Below are 26,927 nucleotides of genomic sequence, written 5' to 3' on the forward strand. Positions count from 1 at the left end.
TAAAAGTTAAAAATGGAAATACCCCCAAGTACACGTTTATTGGCCCACTGTCTCCAACGGTCCTAACCCTCCCAACTCCCATTGAAACAAATGTATCACTATGCATATCAAAGATTAAAGCAATAGCTAATATTTATTGAGCACTTACTGTGTAATAGGTACTTTTAAAGCACTTTAAATATATTAATATGCAGAGCAGCCCTATGAGATAACTACTTCCTGGTCTTCATTTTATAGATGACTATCCTGAGAAGGTGAAGCATGGTTTGGACTTCAAGCTGTCCAGTCTTAGGCCAGAGGTTGTGCGCCTAAACTGGGTTCCACTCCATTCTCCCCTTTGTCTCTTCTTGGGTTGTTGGGTTTGCTCAGAGTAGAGCTCACTTTGCTCTTTGACCACACAGGATGTTCCAACAAAGCTCTGGAAACTGCCTTCCTTACGTCTGCATTCCCAATATAACCATCCTTTCAAAGAAAAAACACCTCTGCCTAAGGAACTCCTCCACTGCAAGCAATGGTATAAGCAGTAAATGTGGCTGGTTTATTCATTCACCAAGTACCATGTTTGGCCCACAAAGAAAGATTAAAATAAAACCAGGGATGCCTGGGGGGCTCAGTGGTTGAGCATCTGCCTTCAGCTCAGGGCATAATCTGGGGATCCAGGAATTCAGTTCCACACCGCTCCCTGCAGGGAGCCTGCTTCTCCCTCTGCCTTTGTCTCTCATGAATAAATAAAAATCTTAAAAAAAATAAAGCCAGCCCTTCTTTCACGGATCTCAAGAGAAAACCTGACTGCAAAGGCAGTGAATAGAGCTTTAGGGCTGTGGGGGACCCTTAGTTATTTTTTCTGGATTCCAGGATGAAAGTGAACAAAGGTCAGACTCATTTTACCTCTGCCCCACCCATCCTTATACAACTGAGGGGGTATATCAAAGAAATGCCACCATCTATAAAAATTAAATCTAAGCTTCTGCTGTTGTCCCCCCTGAAGTCTGATTAAGTGGTAGAAAGCCCCTAAAATTCACTCCATCCTCACTCCAAAGAGGTATTGACTGTCCCACTATTTCACTGCTGCCCACCAAGTATTATCAACATGTAAACACAAAGCTCTAAGCACACGTTTACTGAACTGACTCAACCTTTTAAATGGCAGCCAAATGCTACTCCAGGGGGAATCGCTCTCCTTCAGTGCTCTCAGACAGCTTATGGAAGCAGTAAACTGTAATGCCATAGTGACTTTATTGTAGGAAACCAGACAAGGAGCATGCACTTACAGACTGCAATGTGGTTAGCCTTGGGTGCAGCCCTCCAGTCCCAGGTTTAGGTGCTTGCTAGAGTCACATTGCTCAGGCCACTCTTGGTAGAAATTCTGGTTTCATTCTTCTAGTTCAATATGAATCTCTGAATTTAAGGTGCTTTATGTTAGGTATCAGGGAATTTTTAATAACAGCAATTAACAATGTCATGAGAAAGATGCTAGCTAGCCAGTATTTAAAGGTACTGAAGCAAATTTCTTTCAAGACTGGAAACTGCTTTTCTTGGTTGTTGACTCTGGTCAAGGGAAGAATTTTGCCCTCAACGATCTGTATCTCTATCCTAACATTAACAATGGCTAAGTACCAAGTCCACAAGTGGCAAATATTAAAATACTGCCACACATTAAGTAGAAACATGTACACCAACTTTTACTATGCGTATTAATAAATATTCTTTATTTTAAATTTTGCACATTGCGCTTTAACATTACATCCAAACATTTTGCAAGTGGATGTCTACTTTGTAAAACCATATATTCAGCTCATTGTCATTTCTGTACAGAAGTATAAGTACAACATTACTTTTTGCCACTAGGTTGCTTTAGTAAGTCTCACAGGAAGAGAAACATTTAATGAAGAGAGATGGCTTAAATCATATGGCAGGCCTGCGCAGCCACGCAACTAAAGACACAAGCCTGAAGAAAGAACAAACTAATGAGGTTACCTCCACCGTCTCCCAAAACAAGAAAGAATCACATTGATTTAAGATAAAATTTTGCCATAAGTCACTAAATTAAGTTTTTTGAAAGAGAAGGCGCAGTAGTCATCTTGAGTGTTTCATTGAAAGACAGAGCTATTTTATTTATTTAATTTGCTCCAGCCGTTGTCAACCAGCCACTACAAATGGGCCTCTTGTGATCATTTAAGCGGCAGTATTTATTAAATTTCTCCTTCAGATGCTGTCGGTATTGTTCTCTATTGCTGTAGAAAGACTGGTTATTAGCCATAAATGACTGTATTTCGTCTTGTGAGATAAAGATTTCCTCATCTGAAGTACATTCAGACTCATCCTGCAAATAAAAGCAGTAGTTAAGATTATGAGTTAAACTAAGAATGCAAAATACTATGCTGATGGAGGACAACTAAAAATTAAGGCAGGTTAGCCTTTTGATTTCAATTGAGTCACAAAAGGTCTTTGATTGGACTGTTTACAGAACAAGCATCATGTCATTCTGTCTCAGAAAGTACTAAGTAAGAATATAATCCAACTCCACTCAGTTTGAAATTCTGAATCTATAATTTGTCCTAGAAGACCTGTAAACCTGACAGAGTACCAACATGCCTTTGCCTTAAAAAAATGACTAGAGGGCAGCCCCAGTGGCGCAGCGGTTTAGCGCCGCCTGCCTGCAGCCCGGGGTGTGATCCTGGAAACCCAGGATCGAGTCCCACATCAGGCTCCCTGCATGGAGCCTGCTTCTCTCTCTGCCTTGTCTCTGCCTCTCTCTCTCTCTCTCTCTCTCTGCGTCTCTATGAGTGAATAAATAAAATCTTAAAAAAAAAAAAAATGACTACAGATGGTTATAGCTCGCTACCAAACTCTAAATAACCAGACTGATCTGGTTTTTAACTGGCTGGTCCTATGCTGAAACTTTTAGCTCTAACAAATTAAGTAAAATATAACCTTTTTAAAACTTAGGAAACTTAACCACCATGTAAAAAAAAAAAAATTCTAAAGGATTGGGTTCCATTAACAGCCTAACTACTATACAAAAGATACATCACCCATCTCTTTTCTTCCCCCTCCTCTAAGCTCCACACAAACTATGTACTACTGGGTTGCTTGCAATCAGGCATAATTCACCTAAAGTATCAAGACTTGGGAATCAATATAAAAGATTTTCCAGTTATGCTCTGATCCTACATGAACCTAAAGGATAGAACCTAGAAAAGTGGGCTCTAGTTCAGATTCTACATATTTTCCTGGTCTGGAAGGCTAGCCACCATAAATTGCCACTCAGAAAGGCAGTTTGCTTACAAATAACCCTCTTCAAAGAGGCAGACTCCTGGACATAATGCTAACTCTATCCCCTTCTCCCAACTATTCTCTCCTACCTCTGAGACAAAGGAAGACAAGGAAATGTGCTCTAGAGCAGTTGCATAACCCATGACTGGAAGAGCAGAAATGAAATCACCAAAAATAATGAGACTGCCCTTAATGTCCCCCAGTCCCAAGTTTAAATTCTCAAATATTGTCCCCTTCCACATCTACCCCATGAGCAATCAGTTATTCACAATAAGATATCCTTACTTACAAGGAGTTCAACTAAGCTCTTGGCACCTTTACCGGAATCAGGACCAAATGACGGTTCTGTAGGTTCTGCAAACTGTGGTACATTTTTCCTATGCTCAAACCAAGGCAGTGGCTGCCCACCCTTTTCAGAACTGCAACAGCTTTCAGGATGTGCATCTTTGGTCTTGTCACGGTGAAACACTGTGTGCACGGTATTTCCTGAGGTCTCTCGATTACCTGGATCTGTAATACAGCTTCCAAGCTTTTGGATCTGAAACCACAACAAAGGATATCCCAGATAAAAAGGCAGGAAATAATAGCAATTACTCTTTAAAGAAAGAAAAAAAAAAGGCCCTAATGACGTGTTAACTTTTTAGAAGGAATGCTGAATAACAGCAGCAGCTGGCAGTTAGTAGGCACTTACTACATAACAGATGCTATGTTAACTCATCAATATCACCTCATTTCATCTTCACAGAACTTAATCTGATAGGGACCATTCTCTCCTTAAAAATGGAACAACTGGGATGCCTGGGTGGTTCAGTGGTTGAGTGTCTGCCTTTGGCTCAGACTGTGATCCTGGGGTCTGGGGATCGAGTCCCACATCAGGCTCACCACAGGGAGCCTGCTTCTCCCTCTGCCTACGTCTCTGCCTCCCTGTCTCTCTCAAGAATAAATAAAATCTTTAAAAACAAACAAAAACAAAAAAACAAATGGGACAACTAACATCAAGCAAACTGCTCAAGATTACATAGCTAATTCATTTAAAACTATTATGAAGGGACGCCTGGGTGGCTCAGTGATTGAGCGTCTGCCTTTGGCTCAGGTCATGATCCTGGAGTTCTGGGATAGAGTCCCACATTAGGCTCCCTGCAAGGAGTCTACTTCTCCCTCTGCCTATGTCTCTGCCTCTCTCTCTCTATCCCTCATGAATAAGCAAAACTTAAAAAAAAAAAAAAAACTATTATGAAAAATGGGGTGTGGGATCCCTGGGTGGCTCAGGGGTTGAGTGTCTGCTTTCAGCCCAGGGCGTGATCCTGGAGACCCGGAATCAAATCCCACATCAGGGTCCCTGCATGGAGCCTGCTTCTCCCTCTGCTGTGTCTCTGCCTTTCTCTCTGTCTCTCTCATGAATAAATAAAATCTTAAAAGAAAAAAAAAAAAAAAGAAAAAAATGGGGTGCCTGGATGATTCAGTCAGCTAAACATCTGCCTTCAGCTCAGGTCATGATCCTGGGGTTCTGAGATCAGGCCCCACAGAGCTCCCTGCTTTGTAACGAGCCTGCTTCTCCCTCTGCCCTTCGCTTGCGTTTTCGCTCTCTCTCAAATAAATAAATAAAATATTAAAAAAACGTATTATGAAAAGAATGAACTGGATTTATGACTCACATGGACTGCTGGTCAAATGACTACATCAGACACACACACATACAAGATGAGCAACCAATGGAACTGCATTCTAAAGGTACTCCTTCTCAAATAATAATAAATACTAAGAACTAAGCTGCAGACTTGTCACTCCTAAAAAAAAATAGGCTGTTCTCCCCTCAACAAAAAGATTTTAAAATTATAACATTTACATGTTCATCACATTTCAACATCTTGGCTTTCTTTTTCTTCTTTTTATTTTTTCCTTTGGTGGTGTTCTCTTCAGAATTTGCCCAACATTCAACACAGCTATCTCCATCATCCTCTTTGTCTTCACAGTGATGAACACAGGAGTCGTCACCTGCAGAAATCAATAATCTCTTATTTATGTGCTTAAATCAGCCATGTAGTAGAAATAATTGGGAGGTTTAATCTGAACCTACCGTGTTCATCATGATTACAAATGCCTTCAGTGCAGGCAACATCTGAACCCTCCCGAGAACCTGTTTCACTCCCTTCCATGCTAGATGAATATCCACAATCACTACCATTACAGTGTGGTGATAAGCCTGAAAATAAAGCAGTTGAGAGATACAATTAACATACCAATACATATATTAGTACAAAGAATGAACTGGAGACTACAGAAAAATTTCAAAATTGATAGCTTACTGAAAATAAAAAATTAAATAATGAAAACATAATTAGGGATTTACAGTTTTTTGTTTTGATCAAATAATAACAAATCAAACACCATAAAGAAAAAGGGACTAGTGTCTTAGGAAACAGGATCTCAGGGATCCCTGGGTGGCGCAGCGGTTTGGCGCCTGCCTTTGGCCCAGGGCGCGATCCTGGAGACCCAGGATCGAGTCCCACGTCGGGCTCCCGGTGCATGGAGCCTGCTTCTCCCTCTGCCTATGTCTCTGCCTCTCTCTCTCTCTCTCTCTGTGACTATCATAAATAATAAATAAAAAAAAATTAAAAAAAAAAAAAGAAAAAAAGAAACAGGATCTCTAAAACCTCTTACATTTTTTTTTATTTTTTAAATTTAGGTTTTTTAATTATTTATTTATTTTTAAAGATTTTATTTATTTATTAGAGAGAGAGAGAGAGAGAGAGAGAGAGAGAGGGGCACAGACACAGGCAGAGGGAGAAGCAGGATCCATGCAGGGAGCCTGACATGGGACTCGATCCCACGTCTCCAGGATCACACCCTGGGCTGAAGGTTGTGCTAAACCACTGAGCCACCCGGGCTGCCCTTAAAGTTGTTTTTAAAAAGTAATTTCTTTCCTCAATGTGGGGCTTAAACTCACGACCCTGAGATCAAGAGTTACATTCTCTATTGACTGAGCCAGCCAGGTACCTCCAAAAACCTCTTACATCTAAAAGAAAGAATATGAGGCATCTGGGTGGTGCTGTGGGTTAAGTGTGACTCTCAGTTTAGGCTCAGGTAATGATCTCAGGGTCCTGGGATTGAGCCCTAGGTCAGGCTCTGTGCTCAGCTCAGAGTCTGCTTGAGACTGTCTCTCCCTCTCCCTCCTCCTGCTCATCTGCACATTCTCTCTCTCAAATAAATAAATACATCTTTAATAAATAAGCTTGAGACTTAATTTTAAAAAGAAACTGTAGAGGGAATACTTGGGTGGCTCGGTCAGTTGAGCATCCAACTCTTGGTTTCGGCTCAGGCCACAATCTCAGAATCATGAGATGGAACTCCCACATCAAGGCCCCTGTTGGGCTCTGCACTCAGTGCATTATGTTTCAGATTCTTTCTCGCTTCCTTTCCCTCCCCCTCTGCCCCTACACTGCCCCCTCCCCCCATCCTGTTAGAGTACACTCTCTCCAAAATAAATAAATAGAATCTTTTTTTTTTTTTTTAAGATTTTATTTATTTATTCATAGAGACACACAGAGAGAGAGGCAGAGACACAGGCAGAGGGAGAAGCAGGCTCCATGCAGGGAGCCCGACGTGGGACTCGATCCCGGGTCTCCAGGATCACACCCTGGGCTGCAGGTGGCAGTAAACCGCTGTACCACTGGGGCTGCCCAATAAATAGAATCTTAAAAAAAAAGAAAAGGAAACTGTAGAGGCGCTTGGGTGGCTCAGTCAGTTGAGCAGCTGACTTTTTTTTTTTTTTTTTTAAGATTTTATTTATTCATTCATGACAGACAGAGAGAGAGGCAAAGACACAGGCAGAGAGAGAAGCAGGCTTCATGCAGGGAGCCCAATGTGGGACTCGATCCCAGGACTTCAGGATCACACCCTGGGCCGAAGGCAGGTGCTAAACCCCTGAGCCACCCAGGGATCCCCTCCAAAATAAATCTTAAAAGAAAAAAGACAGAGACAGAGAGAGACAGACAGAGAAAGAGAGAGAAAGAGAGAGAGAGAAAGAGAGAGAGAGAGAGAGAAAGAAGAAAGAAAGAAAGAAAGAAAGAAAGAAAGAAAGAAAGAAAGAAAGAAAGAAAGAGAGAAAGAGAAAGAAAAAACTAAACTGTATTTGGTTACCTTTCTTTATTTTAGGGGACCCCAAGAGATTGCCGCTGCTAGGACAGGTACAGGACGTATTTTCATTGGTAACGATGACTTCTACACAACCATTACCATCTTCAGTGCTGCCACAGGCTTTGCAGCTGTTTTCTATGAAGTCTGTTTCCTTTAAAGATCAATCAATAGTAAGAGATAGTAAAAAGTCTTACCTACAAAATGGCTACATTTTAATTTCCTTAGCTGCAACCAATTAGATAGGAGCTAGAAGGTTAACAACTGAAAAAATTATTCTCATGTAAGAAAATCACTAACCCACTGATCAAGACTATGACAACTAAAAAAGCAAATTAACAGTTAATGGTATCAGGAAAGTCTAGGAGAGCAGTTTTCAAAGTACAGTCTGCTGACTCCCTAAGTCAAAACTATTTTCATCAGAATACTAAGATGTGATGCCTTTTTCACTGTATTGACACTTACACTGATGGTACAAAAGCAATGGTGGGGAAAGTTGCTGGTACTTAGCACAAATCAAACCAGCAGCAATCAAAGTGCACTAACAGTCACTATATTCTTTACTTGTCAAGTACTCTTAGGAAAGCAGTAAGTATGTCTCTTACGAATGTCTTCCATGAAGCAGTAAAAATATTTTTATTAAGTATCACCTCATGGGTAGATGCCTTTTTAATAGTCTATGTGACAAACAGGAAGTATGCTTAAAGTACTTTTGCTGCATACCAAAATACTTTGCTGTATACCAAAATACTTTGGTTGTCTCAAGGAAGAGCACTTGAGCAACTACTTGAGTTATAAGCTGAACTAGATGTGTTTTTATCCTGAAACATCAATTTTGCTTGACAGAATGAGAGACAAACCATGGTTATTCAGACTGGGACCCTTAAAAAGCACTTTCTCAAAAACGAAGTCAGCCTATCGCCTCCAAGAAAACAATGGACAGTATTTAGTATCAGTGGTAAAGTTCAAACTTTCAAAACACAATCAGAATTTTGAAAATTTCTATACATAAGCATAATGAGCTTGAAGCTTCCCAATACTTAAAGTCCTTTCTGATGAGATTAGTAGTGGTTTTAACATGATTACGTGATGTTATGTAATGAAATCATATCTGGCAAGATCTGCATAACTCAGTAAACCAGTATCTTTCAAATGACCAATGCATGATGTTACAAAATCATGCATGAGTAAAAGATCTATTCAAAGTGCAAGACTGACTAATAGATTTTAATTTAACTGAGTTATGAAAAGGTCACTGATAGGTGCCAGGTTCCACATCATAACTAATCTTTAAGATTTAAACTACCACTTGTTGAGTTGCAATGCCAAAGAATAGCCACAACTATCTGAAAAAGTTTATATTAAAATATTTCTCCCTTTTCTATTTGAGGCCAGACTTTCTTCATATGCTTCAACCAAACACCATAAGGAACTGGACTAAATGCAGAAGCAGATATGAGAATCCATCTAATTCCTTTTATTTTTTTTTTTTCATCTAATTCCTTTTAAACCAAATATTAAAAAGAGCTGCAAAACTATGAAATAATACCAATTCTTCTCACTTCTTTTTTTGGGGGGGAAGGGGGAACATTTTCCCAAAACTGTTATTCATGTTAATATATAATAGGTTTTTTTTTATTTTCTTAGAATTAATAATTTTTAAATTTCTCCATCTTAATTTCTAATACAGCAAATTTTAAAAAGTATAATCCACATAAACAAAAAGCACATTGGGCAAAATAATTTTTAAGAACGCAAAGGAGTCCTGAGACCAAAAAGAACAGCTCTAGGTCATGCAAAGACTTAACTTTCCAAATTTGGAACTTTGATCTAATCAATGTACTAAGAACAGGTAAAAAGATAACCATTAAACAATATAAAATAAATGTATGACATTAAAAATTTTGGCTTTTACCAATTTTAGTAGGAAAAAAGCCAATATACAAGCTGCAACTTCTCATATTCTGGAAAAGCAGAGCAAAAATACCAAGATCTAGCAAAAAAGCAATACTACATGAGTCGAAATTAAGAAATACTACCTTCTCTTGGCTTACTTCCTTTTCATCTGCTGCTTGTAAGGGAGTAGGAATATCACATACACATTTATTTTTTCGTCTATTCTTCCGTTTTTGGCGTTTCTTTTCTTGCTTGAGTTCTCTTACTCGTTCTTCCTCTGAAAATTCTTCACAAAGTTGTTCTAATCGGCTAATACCCTGTACTTTTTCCACAGTCATCTATTATAAAAACAAAGTTGAGTGAAGACTGCTGAAAACTTCATTTATTTTCCAAGGAAATTCTCATTTGCTATTTCTGTCTATCTATCTATCTATTTGGGCTCCACACAGCATGGAGCCCAACATGGGGCTTCAACTCACCACCTTGACTGAGATTGAGAGATGGGTGTTTAACCAACTGAGTCACCCAGGTGCCCTTCATTTACTAATTTTAAATGATACCACACACAGGTAATTCATGGTGCAATTTTACAGATTTTTACAAAGAATCTTAAATTTTAATACTTTAAATAAAGACATCTTAAATCTACAGGAAGTGAATATACTACTAATCCCTACAGGAAAGGCAAACTTATATATACTCCTATTCCAAACCAGCAATACTCTAGTTTCAAATTTCAAAATTTTAATGCAGCAGAGTAAATACTCATTTTTTCACACAATGAGAAGACTATTTAACCTGATTAGATGATCTAGTTTCTGAAGTCACAAATATACAAAGAGAAAAGGAAACAGAAATGTGTGCAGCAAGAACTAGTACAAATCTCCTCAGACTCCCCAGGACAATGTTTAAAGCTCATGGATGGGCTTTTGAAAAAAGGGTTTATAGCTTTCATACTATTCTTAAAAGATCTGTGACCCAGTTAAAGGGTTACAACCATTCCCTAGAATGTAACAAAATGTTCACTAGCCAATATTCTATGTGCTAAGAGTGGAACCCGCCCCCCCAAAGAAAGTTACCAAATCACCAGCATTAAACTCAATACCAGCAATATAAAAAGGCTACACATCTGCAGGCAAGCTGAGCCTCATTAAAAGTTTCTACTTTTGTTCCTTATTTTGGGGTAAAAGTTTCTACTTTTGTTCCTTATTTTGGGGGCTGCTTTTAACTTTTCATTAGATATATTTAATAGCAACATCTTGCTAAATAATCACCAACTTCAGTTTTCTACTCTGAGAAGGTTTAAAAACCAAAGCCAGCAGAATAACAGGATTAAAAAAACAAAGAAAAATCTACAAATTTCTAAATTCTCATTCCCCTCCCTGAATCCCCCTAAATCCATGACACCATCAGTGGATCACAGGCCTGTGAGGCAAAATCAGACTGGTGGCTTATAGCAATATTCAGGCTAATAATGTGACTAAGCAATCTTAGACACTGAAGCAGCCCACTATTTTTACCTCAAAACTCTTTTTTTTTTTTTTTTTTTTAAGATTTTATGTATTTATTCATGAGAGACACGGGGGGGGGGGGGGGGGCGGGGCAGAGGCACAGGCAGAGGGAGAAGAAGGCTCCACACAGGGAGCCCAACGTGGGACTCGATCCTGGGACTCCGGGATCACGCCCCAGGCCAAAGGCAGGCACTACACTGCTGGGCCACCGGGGCTGCCCATTACCTCAAAACTCTTGCGTAAAGCATCAACACCAAGATAGAAAAGCATCTGCCATGTTTGCTCTTCTGCTCGTAATTTTTGCCAGATTCGATGCAGTCTTTCATAAAGATGAATTCCCAAGCAGGTCAGAACTTCCTCTTGAGCTATATCTATTGTCTTTGCATGCCTTTCTCTTCGCCTATAAAGGAGAATAAATCACATAATTCCTAATACCCTTTACCAAAACAATAAAAGACAGATTAAGACATCTGCAAGTTCAGGTTTTAAATACAATTTGCGTATCTAATAACAAGCCAGTTATATATTCAAATTCAATATACATATAAACATACAAGCACACATGTATATAACAAATGAGAAATACACATGCAGGCAAAACTCAGTCCTAATATTGCTAAAAATTAGATAATTCAGGAACTGGCCCTAAAGAGATGGTTTTGTGGGGCACAGAGAAGTCATATACGTGTCCAGCTCAAGGTAAACAAGGTAGATACGACAGCTCCTTTCACCTTCCAATTGTAACAAATGCCTACTTGGTTTTTGTTTCTTTTTGGAATGGAGAAAGGTAATGCCAATGTGATTCAATCATGGACCGAAGCCTTCCAGGCTAGTTTTCAATAGAAGTATTCATAAAGTTTCAGTGATAATTCTTCATGTTCTAAATGCCTAGCATAAAGTAGGCAAATGAGAGCTGATATACAAAACAAAAAGGAAAATGGGTTCAATTTATTCTAGAACTTTCTCTGATTTTATGTGCACAATAAAGCCAAAGTTAAAATTTTAGATTCTTATACAATCCAATAATAATATACACACAGTTCATGAATTACATTCAGTATTTAACCCCTTGCTTCAAAGACCTTTCTTCCTATGCAAAAACCATCATTCTGAACAAAATTTAAACATGGAAATGCATGGGTGGAGGGGGAAAATCCCTTCTAATCATTTTCAAATGAAAATGATAATCTATAATAATGAAGCCAAAAAAAAGCCTGTCTACTTCGAGCAACAAGGAGCAGAGGGCTGAAATGAATACCACAGAAAAGTTTTTCTCTCTTTTTACTCAATTAAGAAATGCATACTTTAAAGAAAGCAAAATCTTTACAGGCACACTTTAATTTTTACATATATCACATGTACTGAGGCAAAAGGTGATGGAAATAAATTTTCAGTAATAAAATGAAGCAAAGCGCTAGATAGCCCATTCTAGCAAATTACATACTCATACCCTCCTGCGAACTCTGGCTCAGCACGACCCAAGAGATGTGCAATGAAGTCTGTTTCACAGCAAACATGTATGTGCCGTTCGTGTGGACAGCACCGCAAACCTTCATAAAGTGCAGCACAGTAGCCCTTCTCTTTGCTGCAATCAAGTTCACCAATAAGGATATTGTATGCTCGGAGGACTTTATTTTTGCAATCAGTGCAAAACCTGTTGAAAAGAAAAACTTCAAAATTAAGAACTAGCTGCGTAATTATTTCATGAAACATGTTACACCGTACTAATGACATTCCCCTCCTATATGGAGTGTTAAAAAAAATCCTCCAAACACACGTTTAAAACATACACATGTAAGAGAAATACAAATTTGCAGATTAGAAGAGTAGAGCTGGATCTCCATTTGCAAACGATTCTTAAATGAGACACATGGACCCAAAAGAATGAGATGGATATGTACCTGTTTGTTCACAAAATACACGTGTAAAAAAAAGTTGCCAAGGACAAGCATATCTCCACTTCAAGAGCTACTTACTTGTACAAGTCCAAAATAAAACAAAAGGCTACAAACCAGTGACTCAAAGAATCCCTTCTTTCAGCCTCTGAAAAATAGTTGCTATCTTCGGTCAGTAAACCTGAGTCCATACTTTGCTATAACATTTTAACATCTCATTAGCTAAACACTGGGAAGAGGGTGGGGGCAAGAAGAACAGGAAAGTGGCACATGGTAGATTAAGTAATTTCCAAAATGTCAAATTTCTTCTTCTTACAAAAAAAAAGCATGTTTTCAAACACAATCATAATATTGACAACACATACACAGAACTGTTGTCTAAACTTCAGTGGCAATAGTGTAGAAGAGGGAAAAAAGCACAAAAGAGTGTGTGAATGTAGAAGATGATGACATTTTCTTTTAGACACCAAACATTCAATTTTTAATTCAAAAATTGGAAAAAAAAGAAACAAAAATTAAAAATTGGGCAGTGAAAGAAAAAAAATAGAGCCTCGTTTCTTTAGCTTTGATATCCTGAAACAAGGAAGAACTGGTCTGATAAAAAAGCCAGGCTCATAATATTAATAACTGCCTCTCTCAGAAGATTAGCTGTGGTGGAATCAGAAAATTTTGATCTCTTTAATTTAAATTTATCTCCCTAGGTGACGTATTCTATTTCAATGGCTTCAGCCAACACGTATACCTCTCACCTCTACAGCTCTTGTTAAGTGTCCGCCCTTGCCTGGGGGCCAAACCCACACTGAAAAATGGGGACACCACAGATGTACAATAGACAACATGTTAAACTTTCTCTCCAAAACCAAGGGCAACACAAGTGTTCCCTTCTAAACTTGTTAAGAACATCATTCATATAGTCACCCAGGAAGAAAACCTCAGTTAACTCGCAACTTCTTCTCTGGTCTTCTTTTAGGGGTGGAGCCAATTGGTATCAATGATTTCTTACATCTCCCTAGGCTTCTTTCCAATTTCCCCTAACCTGTTTTCAACTGCCTAAACAATTTTTTTAATGCTTTTTTACTTCTCTGTTTGCATTCTTTCTAGCTTCAATGCATCTCTCATAAGAAAATAATTTTTTAAAAAGACTTTATTCATTTATTTGAGAGAGAGAGAGACAGTAAGAGACAGCATGAGCAGGGAAGAGAGGGAGAAGCAGGCTCCCTGCTGAGCAGGTGGGCTCGATCCCAGAACCTTGAGATCATGACCTGAGCCAAAGGCAGATGCCCAACCAAATGACCCACCCAGGCACTCAGTAACAAAATAATTTTTGAAAATAAATCTGATTATCTCACTCAGCTTAAAGACCTCTCCACTATAAAGTTTCAACTTTTTATTAAGCCCTTCACGGACTTTCTCTCTTATCCCACCTCTTTCCAGCCACACGTCCCAAGACTCACCTCTCCCTCATCTTCTCCCCACTCTACCCTGTCCTGTACACACACCACACAGACAATGGACTATTGTGAACACAGCAGATGTGTCCCTACTTCAAAGTATCTGCTTTCTCTCCATCCCTCTCCACATCTTTCTCCATTTGCCTAAATTGTGTCCATTCTTAAAGACACGCCCTTCTGCAATTGCCATACTAGAATTCAGACTTCCTCTGCGTTCCAATATTTGCATTTACACTTCTTACTGTACTTACCCTTACACTGCCACACATCAGTTTGCTGCACAAATCTTTCTAAGTATGTTTCTTGAAATGAATACTTGTTAAAATAGAGGCGCTGAGTCTCTAGGGCCATTTAGTAATAAGTATAGGCAATAATGTTGACTAGTAAAAATAAAATCACTGTATCACTAATGCTTCGAAAAACAAAGAAATGTACAAAAATTAACACAAAATGGACTAAAGACCTAAACATTAAGACCTGAAAGTACGGGCAGCCCGGGTGGCTCAGCGGTTTAGTGCCGCCTTCAGCCCAGGGCATGATCCTGAAGACCCGGGATAGAGTCCCATGTCAGGCTCCCTGCATAGAGCCTGCTTCTCTCTCTGCCTGTGTTTCTGCCTCTCTCTCTCTCTCTCTCTCTCTCTCTCTCTCTCTGTGTGTCTCTCATAAATAAATAGAAGCTTTAAAAAAAATAAAATTAAAAATTAAAAAAATAAAAGACCTGAGTACAAAACTCAGTTTTGTACTACAGTTTTGTACAGTTTTTTGTTTATAGAAGAAAACACAGGAAGAAAAATTTCATGACACAAAATAGGTTATTTTTTGGATAGGACATCAAAAGCACAGAAAACAAAAGCAAGTAACATATGAGACTGTATCAAACTTAAAAACTTCTGTGTAGCAAAGGAAAGAAGAGAGTGAAAGACAACCACAGAGAAAATATTTGCAAAACACATACTGGATAAGGGATTAATATCCAGAATATATGAAGAACTCCTACAACGTTAACAGTAACAAAAAAATTGAAAATTGGGCAAAAGACATGAATAGACATTTCTCTAAAGAAGACAGGCTAACAAATAGCTAACAAGCATATGAAAAGTTGCTCCACATCATCATCAAGGAAATGCAAATTACACATGGTACTATCTTATACTCGTTAGTATAGCCATTATCAAAAAAATAGAAAACAGTATGTGTTGGCAAAGATGTAGAGAAACTGGAACCCTTGACACTACTGTTGCTGAAACTATAAAACAGTGCTATCAATAATGGCAAACAGGGATCCCTGGGTGGCGCAGCGGTTTAGCGCCTGCCTTTGGTCCAGGGCGCGATCCTGGAGACCCGGGATGGAATCCTACGTCGGGCTCCCAGTGCATGGAGCCTGCTTCTCCCTCTGCCTGTGTCTCTGCCTCTCTCTCTGTGTGACTCTTATAAATAAATAAAAATTAAAAAAATAAAAATAAAAATAAAAAATAAATAAAAATAATAGCAAACAGTATGGCATTTCCTTAAAAAATTAAAAACAGAGCTACCGTATGATCCAGAAATCCCATTTTTGAATATATATCCAAAGGAACTGAAAACAGGATCTCAAAGATATTTGCACATTCATGTTCATCATGGCATTATTAGAAACAACTACGACGGGATCCCTGGGTGGCACAGCGGTTTGGCGCCTGCCTTTGGCCCAGGGCGCGATCCTGGAGACCCGGGATCGGGTCCCACGTCGGGCTCCCGGTGCACGGAGCCTGCTTCTCCCTCTGCCTGTGTCTCTGAGCCTCTCTCTCTCTCTCTGTGACTATCATGAATAAATAAATAAAATCTTTAAAAAAAAAAAAAAAAAAAAGAAACAACTACGACATAGGGGCAACAACCTAAATGTCCACCGACAGAGATGAGCATAGTACACACACAAATGGACTGTTATGCAGCCTTAAAAAAGAAGGAAATTCTGCATCATATGCTACAGCATGGATGAACCCATGAGGACGTTGTGTGAATTGAAATAAGCCAGTCACAAAAAGACCAATACCGAGAATGATTCTGCATATATGAGTTATCTAAAAAAAATCAAATTCATAAAAACAGAAAACAGAACCCTGGTTGCCAGGGATTGGGAGAAGGTTAAGTAAATGGGGAATTATTGTTCAATGGATGTAGTTCCAATCATGTCAGATGAAGAATTCTAGAGATCTACTGTACAACAATGTACATATAATTAACAATACTGTAACGTTCACTTAAAAACTGTTTAAAAAGTAAATTTATGTTTTTTTAACCACAATAAAAAAAAAAAGTCTTCCCCTTGATGGGCAGAATAGACTTATTGCAGAAATAACAAGTACTTCCATGTTTCCAGATTATAAAAGATAAGGTTATTTTTCAGGTAAATAAATAGTTAGATGTAATACAGCAGCAGTAATAAAACTTAAAATACTATCCCCTTATTTTACTGCTTTAAATCGTCATAGTTTAATGTATCTTTGTGAATAATCCTAAGTATCAAAGGCATAGATAAATAGCAATTTTAAGACTAAAAGTGATTTTTTCCTGTTTTCAAAAGTAACCTTGCACAAATATTTCTTAAGGCAGAGGCTTCAGTTTCTTAACATCTTATTTCCAATTATGTACTACCACAATACTTAACTGGCCAGTGTTATCAAATCTTTATTTAATAACCCAGTGTGGAGCCCAACATGGGGCTTGAACTCACACCTGAGATCAAGACCTGAGCTGAGATCAAAAGTAGGACACTTAACAGACTGAGCCACCCTGGCGCCCCATCAAATCTTTATTATAAAGTGCTCAGAAAAGTTCACTAAATAATGTGACTGGCTTATTTCACATACCTCAAAAACTCAAACTGTACCTAAAACAAGAACTAGATACAAAGGAATAACAAGGACCTTGCAAATCTGGCGTGCAAAATTCCTTAATGTGCTTACTATGTGCTAGATACTGTTCTAAGTAAGTATGACTATGTATTGTCCATCCCTGTGACAAATTTAACCCTACAATTAATTAGTACTATCATTATTTTTAAGAAAAAAATGGAGGCACAGAAAAGTAACTTGTACAAAGTTATAAAAAAACAAAACAACAACAACAAAAAACAAAGTTATAATCAGTAGATTATAAAAAAGCAATCTCTCTTAATTGTACTTCTCTCTACCCTTCAGATATTTATCAAACAAACTCCACCTTCTTATAGACATAAAATATTGCCATTCAAGTACTGGAAATATCTAGGAACCATTACAGGAAACTCCAAAACACTAGCTCTTACAACTAGTAATTTATCACTGCAAAAAGCTCTCTTTTGGTGGACCAATTAACATTGAATATAGGGATCAATTCATATTGAAAGAGGAAGGAATCTATAATGGACCTATCTATATAAATATATTTTGTGTCTATATAATTCCTCTTCAACAAAACTGCAAATATTTAACATATCCTCTATTCTCTTGGGTATAATCAACCAAAAAAAGGCAAATAAACAAGAAAGTTTGTAACTGAAAATAGAAAAACATCTAATAAACTTAGTATGCAGGTTAAGTCATTACCTCATTCCCATATAAATACCAATCTTGATAATGCTAGTTTTTATATTCACGTGTTTTCTAGAAGTGTCCCCAAAGTAAGTATGTATATATGTTCCAGGTCAAAGAACAAACAACCACACACCAAATATATGATGTATTTATATTAAAAGAATACAATTCCCTCCAAGAACACCATCTCTAGATGGCTCCCTTACCAGTTTCCTTTCCTACTGCACTCTCCCTCCCTATGAATTTCCAAATGTTAATGACACTTAGAAAATTCCTTTGTAAAGTAGTATTCTAAAAAGAATAATCTGAAGTTACTTTTTTAGTACATGAACCAGACAAATTCTAATTCTATTTTTAGGTCTTGACAAACAATTATAGAAGAAATAATTTAAAATATTACTAAATGAAAGCTAATTTAAACCTGAATTTTGAAAATGACAATATGAAATGCTTCTATCATAAAAACAAAGAATACTAGAATTTCCAAAGTGAATAAGTAGACTTTACTCAATTAAGTATACTTTATTGGCCTGGAACCAACAGGTAAAAATTACAAAAAGAGAAGATACTGGCTCAACACAAGAAGGATAATACTGAGAGTCATCCCATAAAGGAACTGCTTATCCTAACATTAAGCTCTGCCTAGCACCAGGTATCAATGGCAAGAATGGAGTGCTATTATATGAAGGAGATGACAGTCAATATGGATGACTCAGAGAGTACTAGGTCACCTTCCGACTATACTGTGATGACATGACCTTTAGACTTACCTGTGTTTTCGCAGATATGTTTCTAGTGTTTCTAAAAGACAACTGGAGTCAATTAAAACTACTTCATCCCTGCATTCTTGGGACATTAGTTCCCATACGTCCATCCAACAACCTCTGCAGAAAGAAACAGATATTAGTGAAAGAAGGAATATATAAGGGTAAAACATTAAAAAAGGCAGAGTAAATGATTGCTTGATTTTACCTGGATGTTCCCTGGAAAGGTCCATAATGGAAAATGATCCTACACTTGCTGTCCTTCCTGTGGTCTTCACTACTTCTCTTATCTGTACTTAACTTCTCTGAACTGACACTGCTACTGCTCCCTTCACTGTAGTACAGTATAGTACAAAGCTTAGTGACACTGAGATAATCTGAAGAGATAATTTCTATAGTCTAAATTAAAATCATAAAGTATTTAATACATTTATATTAGTAGAATAAGTTTACAAATTGGTATATAATTACATATTCATTTTAATTATATTAAAATATTACTTAAACATATGCTCGTATCTTTATATAAAAATATCTGTTCAACTATTAAGTTTATCTGACACAATTTAACAACATTTACATTTATTAAGATACTAACTTATTAAGATATTAAGCATTTTATGAGCAAACCTACTTGGAATGCTTTAAAGTCAATAGGGCTAAAAAAATATTTTCACCTATAAACATGGATCAATCTTCCACAAATTGAAAATTCTAACAAGTTTTGATCTACTTAATGTGGTTTTATATCTAACCCATGGCAACAAAACTGTTATCTACCTTCACATTTGTAAGTAGCTAAGAAAAAAAGACACAGTTTAATCAAATCATAGTAAACAAATTTTTACATTTATTAAAACAAAGACAACACACTAAGACGAACACCTTACACAGCCTGTGTCAGTAATAAGGACTATATAAATAACTTTTAGAAAACTTATTAAAAACTTCCCAGACTCTCCCTCCCCCATAGGGTTTCAAAGTACTGCTCATGCGTTTTGCTTTGTTGCAGATGTGCATTCCAAGATAAATGTGTGTCTATATGCCATTTAATGATATTCTTGGTATGTCATGATTCTGAACACCTGGCTTCTGCCTGTTCTTCTGCAGTCTCACTACAATCTTAGAAATGTGTTAGTTATCTTGGATGCTTGAGATGGAGAAACCTCTGAATCTTTACTTAACCTGCTCTATATAGCTAAGTACCTATTTCTCAACTCCCTGCCACCACTACAGTTCATCTGTACAATTCAGCTCCGTATTCCTTGTTACAAGAGCTCAGGTAAGGTATAGCACTCTAATTTGAAACAAAAACCTCAACTACTGCTCTGTCTTCCATGTTCTACCTTCCTACTCTCAACTCTTGTATTTCCTTTTTTTCTAATTATACCTCCGTGATCTATAATCTCCTAAAACTGATGAACTCTCAAACTCAAGTTCTCACAATTGAGGAAAAAGTTCATGAAATCAGAGCTAGGGGATGATTATTTTATCATTGGAACATAAGAGCATTAATACTTTTTTAAAAACGCTACAACTCAAATCAAGATTTTATCCACAACCTCTCTAGACTGAACATTTTTATATCACTCCTTCCTTTCAAATGAAGCTTTCTGAAAAAGAAGTCTTTCCACTCCATACTTTCCCTCATAGCTTAATCCACTACAACCTTAGATTGCATTCTCTTTTCTACCCATTCTGATCTGGATTATTTCCACTCAACCACATATTTACTCATCAAGATCACCAATTATCACAGTGTTGTTATATCCATTGAACACTTCTGGGTCCATGATGACTTCAGCAGCATTCAATACAGCTGACCAGACTCCCCTGAAACACTCTTTCCCCTTGGCTTCCTCCTACCTCTCTGGCCACTCTCTCAAGTTTCTCTACTGGCTTCTTTTCTACCAATTAACTAAATTCCTCAGCATTCTTCTCTCTTACTCTACTCTCTCCCTGGGTAGACCTTATACACTATTCTCTAAGATAATCTTCAGTCATCAGCTACAGGCCTATAACTGTAGCCTAGATTTTTCTTCTGGATCTCAAACTTGCTCCCGGGCAGCCAATAACTTGGGGTTACTTGCATGAATACAAGAACACTCTCAGGAAGGCTGACCTGGATTGTTGCCATTGAGTAGGTTGAAACCTAATCAATTGTTAACATTTCTCTAGAGAAAGTCTAAACAGCAAAAGGGAGGGAATAACAGTGGGAATATGTAAAATGGAGTGTCAAAGTATCATACAATGGCAGTGACAATCCAATGTCGAGGAGAGGGAGTCTTGGCTAAGCACACTACTCCTTGGTCTGCTATCTATATGGCTGTGGGAATAACTGCAGCTACCTTAGGAGACAGTGCTAAAGATCAACTCATACTGATTTCCTAACTCAGCAAACAACCTTCTAAAACATCTGGCTTCCCATGTGGTGGAGCTGTAGCTGAAAGGGAATGTGAAGTCTGTGGAGGTTTGTTTTTTGTTTTTAAACAGAAAGATAGGAAAACACAGTTGTATGTCAATTTAACAAAAGCAGATAATTGATAAAGCAAGTCAATGAGAACAAGAGGAGAAGGAACCTGGAGTAAAAGTAGAACTGGTCTTTGAAGGAAGGTACCAATGAGCAGATGTGTAAGATATTGAGATATGTTGCTCTTTGGTTCCACAATGAAGATTATTCATAACAAGAAAACCAGAAGGCAAATTTTTTATACTACCACTCTGTGACTTTAGCCAACAGTCATTTAGGTGAACGTTACCGTCTAATGAAAAAACTAGACTGAATTTTACATTCAGAAAATCAGAACTCTAAAGATAATGGTAAATCAGGTATGTAAAATAACAATTTTCTTTCGATATCCACTTTTATAGAGCGTTACTGAAGGTTCAGAGTATTCTCACATTTAGGTATCATATATTTTGTGGTTTTTGTCTGGATCCTGATTCTAACAAATCCATGTAAAAAAAAGACACTTTTAGAGATAACTAAGAAAATCTGAACTGTGTATTAGATTATTATAGTTGATTCTGTTAAGTGTTGTAATGGCACTGTCATTATAAAAGAAAATGTCCATGTATTTGGAGATGAATGTGGAAATATGTAGAAGTAAAAAAGTGGGACTTGTTTTAAAATACTTCAGCAAATTAAAAAGATGGATAAATAAAACGAATGTGATAAATCTTGATACTACTACTGAATCTGAATGAAGATATTTTGGGGGGTGGGCAGGGGCAGTTCTTGAATAGTGTCTCTACTTTCCTATGTGTTTGGCAGTTTTCACAAAATTTTTTAAAAATTTTGTTCCTGACTATAGGAAAACAAACTTGTTAATAGATTATTAATATACCACCACTCAATCATTCAAGTCTTTTATCAGGAAAGAAAAGGTCTATACAATAATGGTGTCAACACTACTAATTAGATATTAAAAAACTGACTTTTAAAAGTAATTCAGTATTGTTTCATATCATTTCATTCTCTTTATTTATTATTTTTATTTTTTAATTTTTTTTTCATCTCATTTTTCTTAAAACACAAGTTACTTCTTAGAACCACTCCCCTTCAAATTCCATGGCTTTTCCTTACTACCCCTAACCTCAAGCAATTTTGTAGGGGGGCAAAGGTAACAATATGCTGGGAGATGAGGACAAAAGCAGCCTTGGGCATTGTACCACACCTAACCAGAACAAAACTGCAAATTAGTTACATAAATACACATTGCTACAACTGATCCAAGACCTTTTTTAAATCCCTGATAAATTATTAGGGAGACCTAGAGATAAGAAAAACAAGAAAAATAATTTATACATTATAACTATTATACAGATCAAAGAATGATATCACTACTTTGAAAAACTTAATATTGTCTAAATAAATTTCCATAAAGATCTCAACTTCCTTCCTCTGAAACATATTGAATATAAGAAAAAAAACTTCAAAAGAAAAATCAGATCTATATTGAGACACTACACAGTCTCTATGCAAAAAGGCCTCATAGAATCAGGACAGATTTATTTTAACCTATGTTATAGTGTAACTAATTAATAAAATAAAACTAGCAATGTTTTTTTTTTTCTTTTTACTAAATACGATCAACATTTATAATCTTAACAATTACAAAGCATCTTGTCGATTCTACTTACCCCAAAGGTTTTGGTTTGTGCGTATCTAAGGAGTGCAACTGACATCTCTTGTTCTTTTTACTTTTTGGAATAGCATCTATCATGTCATTTAGTTTGGACCTAAACAACAACAAAAAAAATCATTACAAGTTTGTTTAATATTTCTTTTTCTTTAGAATTTTCAAAATCTCTATTTACTACCTTTTAGTGTGAAGTGTAAAGTATTACAGACCTATCACCTACCTTGAAAATTTCTCATCAAATTCTAACCAAGAAGAATCTGTACACCTGTCTTCTCCCATTCCATTTTCAGTCTGTCAATGTTTGAAAGAGACCTGTTCTATTCAACATACTCATTCTCCTAGACTGCATCTGTCTCATTCATCCCTATATTTGCACTATATCTAACAGTGTGCCTGACACTCAAATATTTTATGACTGATTGCTACCTCTCAGCCATCTTCCCCGGTTCCAACAATATCTAAATAAACACTATCCTCGGGCAGCCTGGGTGGCTCAGCAGTTTAGCACCGCCCTCAGTCCAGGGTGTGATCCTGGAGACCTGGGATCAAGTCCCATGTTGGGCTCCCTGCATGGAGCCTGCTTCTCTGCCTCTCTCTCTGTGTCTCTCATGAATAAATAAATAAAATCTTAAAAAAAATAAAAAATAAATAAAAACTTTATCCTTGATGATGAGGAGCCATTAACAGAAATTGTATGCAAATATAGAAATGTGTACAGCTAATATTCACACCCTATATCCAATCAGCAAAGCCTGTCAACTCTAACTTTTGAATATGTCCAGAATTCTATCACTTATCACCTCCACCATTACAATCCATGTCCAACTCGCCTCTCTAGCTTAACCAAGTGCAATCGTTGATGTCCCAGATGGTTTCTTTGCTTCCCACCCTTTGCCTTTACATTTTAGGCTTCACTCAGCAGCTAAAATGATCTTTTCAAAACAAGAATCACATTATGTTCTCTGTCCAAAAATCTTCCAAGGTTTTTCTCAGGCAGAGTAAAAATCCTACGTTTCTATCACCACCTCTAAACAGAAAATCCGAGGGTTTGGTCTTTAGATCCCTTCTCTTTTCCTATTTATATTTAGTCTTTGTGTGTATACATATAATTTATACATAGTTCAGATACTATATACGTGCTGATGACATCAATTTTTATCTCTAGAGCAGACCTCCTTGAACTACACCTGGATGCCCAATTGGTATCTCAAACCTTAACACATCCAAAAGCGTGTTCAGCAAAACTGCTCTTCCCATACTTACCCAACTCAATAAATGGAAACCACTGGTCTTATTCTTTAGATCCCAAATCTGAGAATCATCCTTGATGTCCTCCTCCATATCCAATCTATCCAAAATCTGAGTGGCTCATTCCTCAAAATATACCCAGGATCCAACCATTTCTTATTATCTATGACCACAATACTAGTCATCATTATCTCCCACATGGATTATTAAATACTCTTTGTTTCTCTCCCCTTCCACTTAGTCTCAACACAGAGGTCAAAGTAAGCCAAACTTTAAGTCAGACCATGTCACCTCTCTGCTCACAACACTTCAAAATCTTCCAATCTTACTAAATAAATAAATAAATAAATTCAGGATGGCACTACATAAGTAGGACTTTTATTATTCCTCTGATCTCATTTTGTTTTTTGTTTTTTTTTTTAAAGATTTATTTACTCATGAGAGACATAGAGAGAGGCAGAGACACAGGGAGAGGGAGAAGCAGGCTCTATGCAGGGAGCCTGACATGGGACTTGATCCCGGGTTTCCAGGATCAGGCCCTGGGCCGAAGGCAGCGCTAAACCTCACTGAGCCACCCGGGCTGCCCTGATTCTCATCTTTTATTAGTGTTCCCTTCAATCACCTGGCTCCAGCCTCATGGCTTCCCTACTGTTCTTCAAACATGCCAGGCAAATTTCAACCTCTAAACCTCTACACTTGCTCTTCCTTCTCTGCCTTCTCCCAGATATCTACAGTTTACTTATTCACTGCAAGTCTTTTTTTTTTTTTTAATTTTTATTTATTTATGACAGTCACACAGAGAGAGAGAGAGAGAGAGAGGCAGAGACACAGGTGGAGGGAGAAGCAGGCTCCATGCAGGGAGCCCAAAGTGGGATTCGATCCCGGGTCTCCAGGATCGCACCCTGGGCCAAAGGCAGGCGCCAAACCGCTGCACCACCCAGGGATCCCTACTCACTGCAAGTCTACACGCAATGTCATTTTATCAGAGAAGCCTTCCCTGACCATCCATCCTCCATATTAATTCTACCCATCCATTCATTCTCATCTCCCTTACTTGTAACTTACCTGAAAAATCATATATTTGTCTACTGCCTGCCTCTTTCCATATCAGAACAAAATGTATATAGTCACTGGCACACAGAAGATATTCAATAAAATTACTGATTTTGAACGCAAGCTTCATCCCATCAAATTTAGTAAAAGAGCTACCACTGTCACGAAGTTTAAAAAAATTTAACAGTCATCTTCCCATTGATTAAACTTACCCATGTACATAAAATAAGGTATAAAGCTTCTTTGCATCAGTCATGCAGCTTCGAGTTACAGATAGGACTCCTTTGGGCCCTACTGTCAGGGGTTCAAGTGCGGGATTTCCAGACTCTACAAGCTGGGAAAAGAGGCGCTCCACACTGCGACGACAACCAACACATGGGACAAGCTGAGAAAGTGCACTCAATACTTCACGTGATGTCACCACCATGGCAATACTTAGATCTTGCTGCTTAAGCATGCTATGTCGCTGAGAAAGAGGGAAAGAAAAATGAAGAACAATCCTTAAGAAAGACATAAAATTTCTCTTCATTACTACTTCTGGTTCCTGTCTTTGTGTAGTAAGTACAATCTGGGCAGAGCTTGCCATCTATCTATCTGCAATTGACTTAAAAAACAAGTTGGCCTTGCTTGCACTGTACTGAGTTTACTCCACAAAGCCCTCTATTCTAGCATCTAAGGTATCAAAAACTCTGCTTAGGATGTCAGGGCTAAGCAGTATGTGCCCCAGCATAGCAAAAAGCAGCCCTGCTTCAGGAAATTTAGTGTTTGTTCAATGAGTACTAAGCTTAGTACACTCTCTTGAAATAAAAAATTTTAAACAAAGAAAAAATAAAGATGGTATGCAGCTTTGCCACATCTTCCTCTCAATTTTTAACAACACACAATGGTTAGCTACAGGAATCAAGTTAGGATGGTGATAATATAGAGCAGCAATTCTCAACCTGGAGGTATGGACAGGTGGGTTACGGATTAGTGGGAGAGAACAAGGCCTATCTTACCTATGTAGAAGCCTGCAGTGAGTAACTAATATGGTGGTACATATGAATGTTATCTGTTGTCTATGACAAGTAGAAAAATGACTGAGAACCACAGCTGTAGAGAAATGGGCAAAACTCTAGTAAATAACTTCTATCTAGATGAAGTTATAGTTATACTACAAATAGTGTTTCCAGCTTTACAAAAAAATATGGGTAAGTAAGATAATCCCAAGAATTCTCTCACATTTACCATTAACCTTTCATTCAAAGTTTTCTACAAGAGTAGAAATAGAATTTTGAAGTAAAGTTAACAATTTACCTTCAATTATCTTGATTACATACAGGGTTTTATAAAGTATCATACTGCTTAAAAAATTAAATAAAAATCATGGAGTTCACAGTATAGTTTTTTTGTTTTTGTTTTTGTTTTACTTGAACAATCTCTACAGAAGAAAACCAACAAGTTCTCAATGAAAAGCTGTATACCCTATCTTTTAAAAACAGGGAAAGATAGCTTGGTGAAATTAAAGCTGTAGGGACATGTAAAATGATAACCCACCAAATCTTTTTTTTTTAAAAAGATTTTATTTATTTATTCACGAGAGACACAGAGAGAGAGGCAGAGATATAGGCAGAGGGAGAAGCAGGCTCCATGCAGGGAGCCCAATGTGGGACCCGATCCCGGGACCGCAGGACAGGCGCCCAACTGCTGGGCCACCCCAGGAGTCCCACCACCAAATCTCTTTCACATAACAGGCACATAAATGCATTCACTGTAGCAGGGTGCCTGAGTAGCTCAGTCAGTTAAGCATCTGTCTCCGAGTTGGGCTCCCTGCTCAGTGAGAAGTCTGCTTCTCCTCCCTCTGTGCATGCTCTCTCAAATAAATAAATCTTTTTAAAAAAATGTATATATTCACTGTAGCAATAGTAAAAGAAAGCAATTTCAGGGCAATCTTAAGATCTAAAGACCCCTAGGTAAAATGTAATTAATATTTAAAGCTAAAATTTTAAATGACTCTTCAA

The 26,927-nt window shown here is 37.5% G+C and overlaps 1 protein-coding gene across 6 annotated transcripts in view; it reads right to left on the bottom strand.

Annotated features, from left to right (window-relative positions):
* Nucleotides 1-1,680: 1,680 nt before the first annotated feature.
* GGNBP2 (gametogenetin binding protein 2) overlaps nt 1,681-26,927 on the bottom strand; it is a 33,670-nt gene continuing 8,423 nt past the window's right edge. Inside the window, exons 2-14 of one of the 6 annotated variants that reach the window (XM_077852341.1) lie at nt 25,926-26,019; nt 25,140-25,393; nt 22,625-22,723; nt 18,690-18,815; nt 18,488-18,601; nt 12,262-12,471; nt 11,043-11,217; nt 9,450-9,644; nt 7,417-7,564; nt 5,354-5,479; nt 5,123-5,271; nt 3,566-3,814; nt 1,681-2,323 (exon numbers count right to left, since the gene is read on the bottom strand). In XM_077852341.1, coding sequence (XP_077708467.1) covers nt 2,120-2,323; nt 3,566-3,814; nt 5,123-5,271; nt 5,354-5,479; nt 7,417-7,564; nt 9,450-9,644; nt 11,043-11,217; nt 12,262-12,471; nt 18,488-18,601; nt 18,690-18,815; nt 22,625-22,723; nt 25,140-25,384 — 2,040 coding nt within the window. In that variant the 5' untranslated portion in view covers nt 25,385-25,393; nt 25,926-26,019 and the 3' untranslated portion in view covers nt 1,681-2,119. The remainder of the gene's footprint in view (nt 2,324-3,565; nt 3,815-5,122; nt 5,272-5,353; nt 5,480-7,416; nt 7,565-9,449; nt 9,645-11,042; nt 11,218-12,261; nt 12,472-18,487; nt 18,602-18,689; nt 18,816-22,624; nt 22,724-25,139; nt 25,394-25,925; nt 26,020-26,927) is intronic. The other 5 variants (XM_077852338.1, XM_077852337.1, XM_077852336.1 and 2 more) reach the window with 5 other exon arrangements.

The sequence above is a fragment of the Canis aureus genome, chromosome 16 (genome assembly GCF_053574225.1).
Source record: "Canis aureus isolate CA01 chromosome 16, VMU_Caureus_v.1.0, whole genome shotgun sequence".
Taxonomy (NCBI): domain Eukaryota; kingdom Metazoa; phylum Chordata; class Mammalia; order Carnivora; family Canidae; genus Canis; species Canis aureus.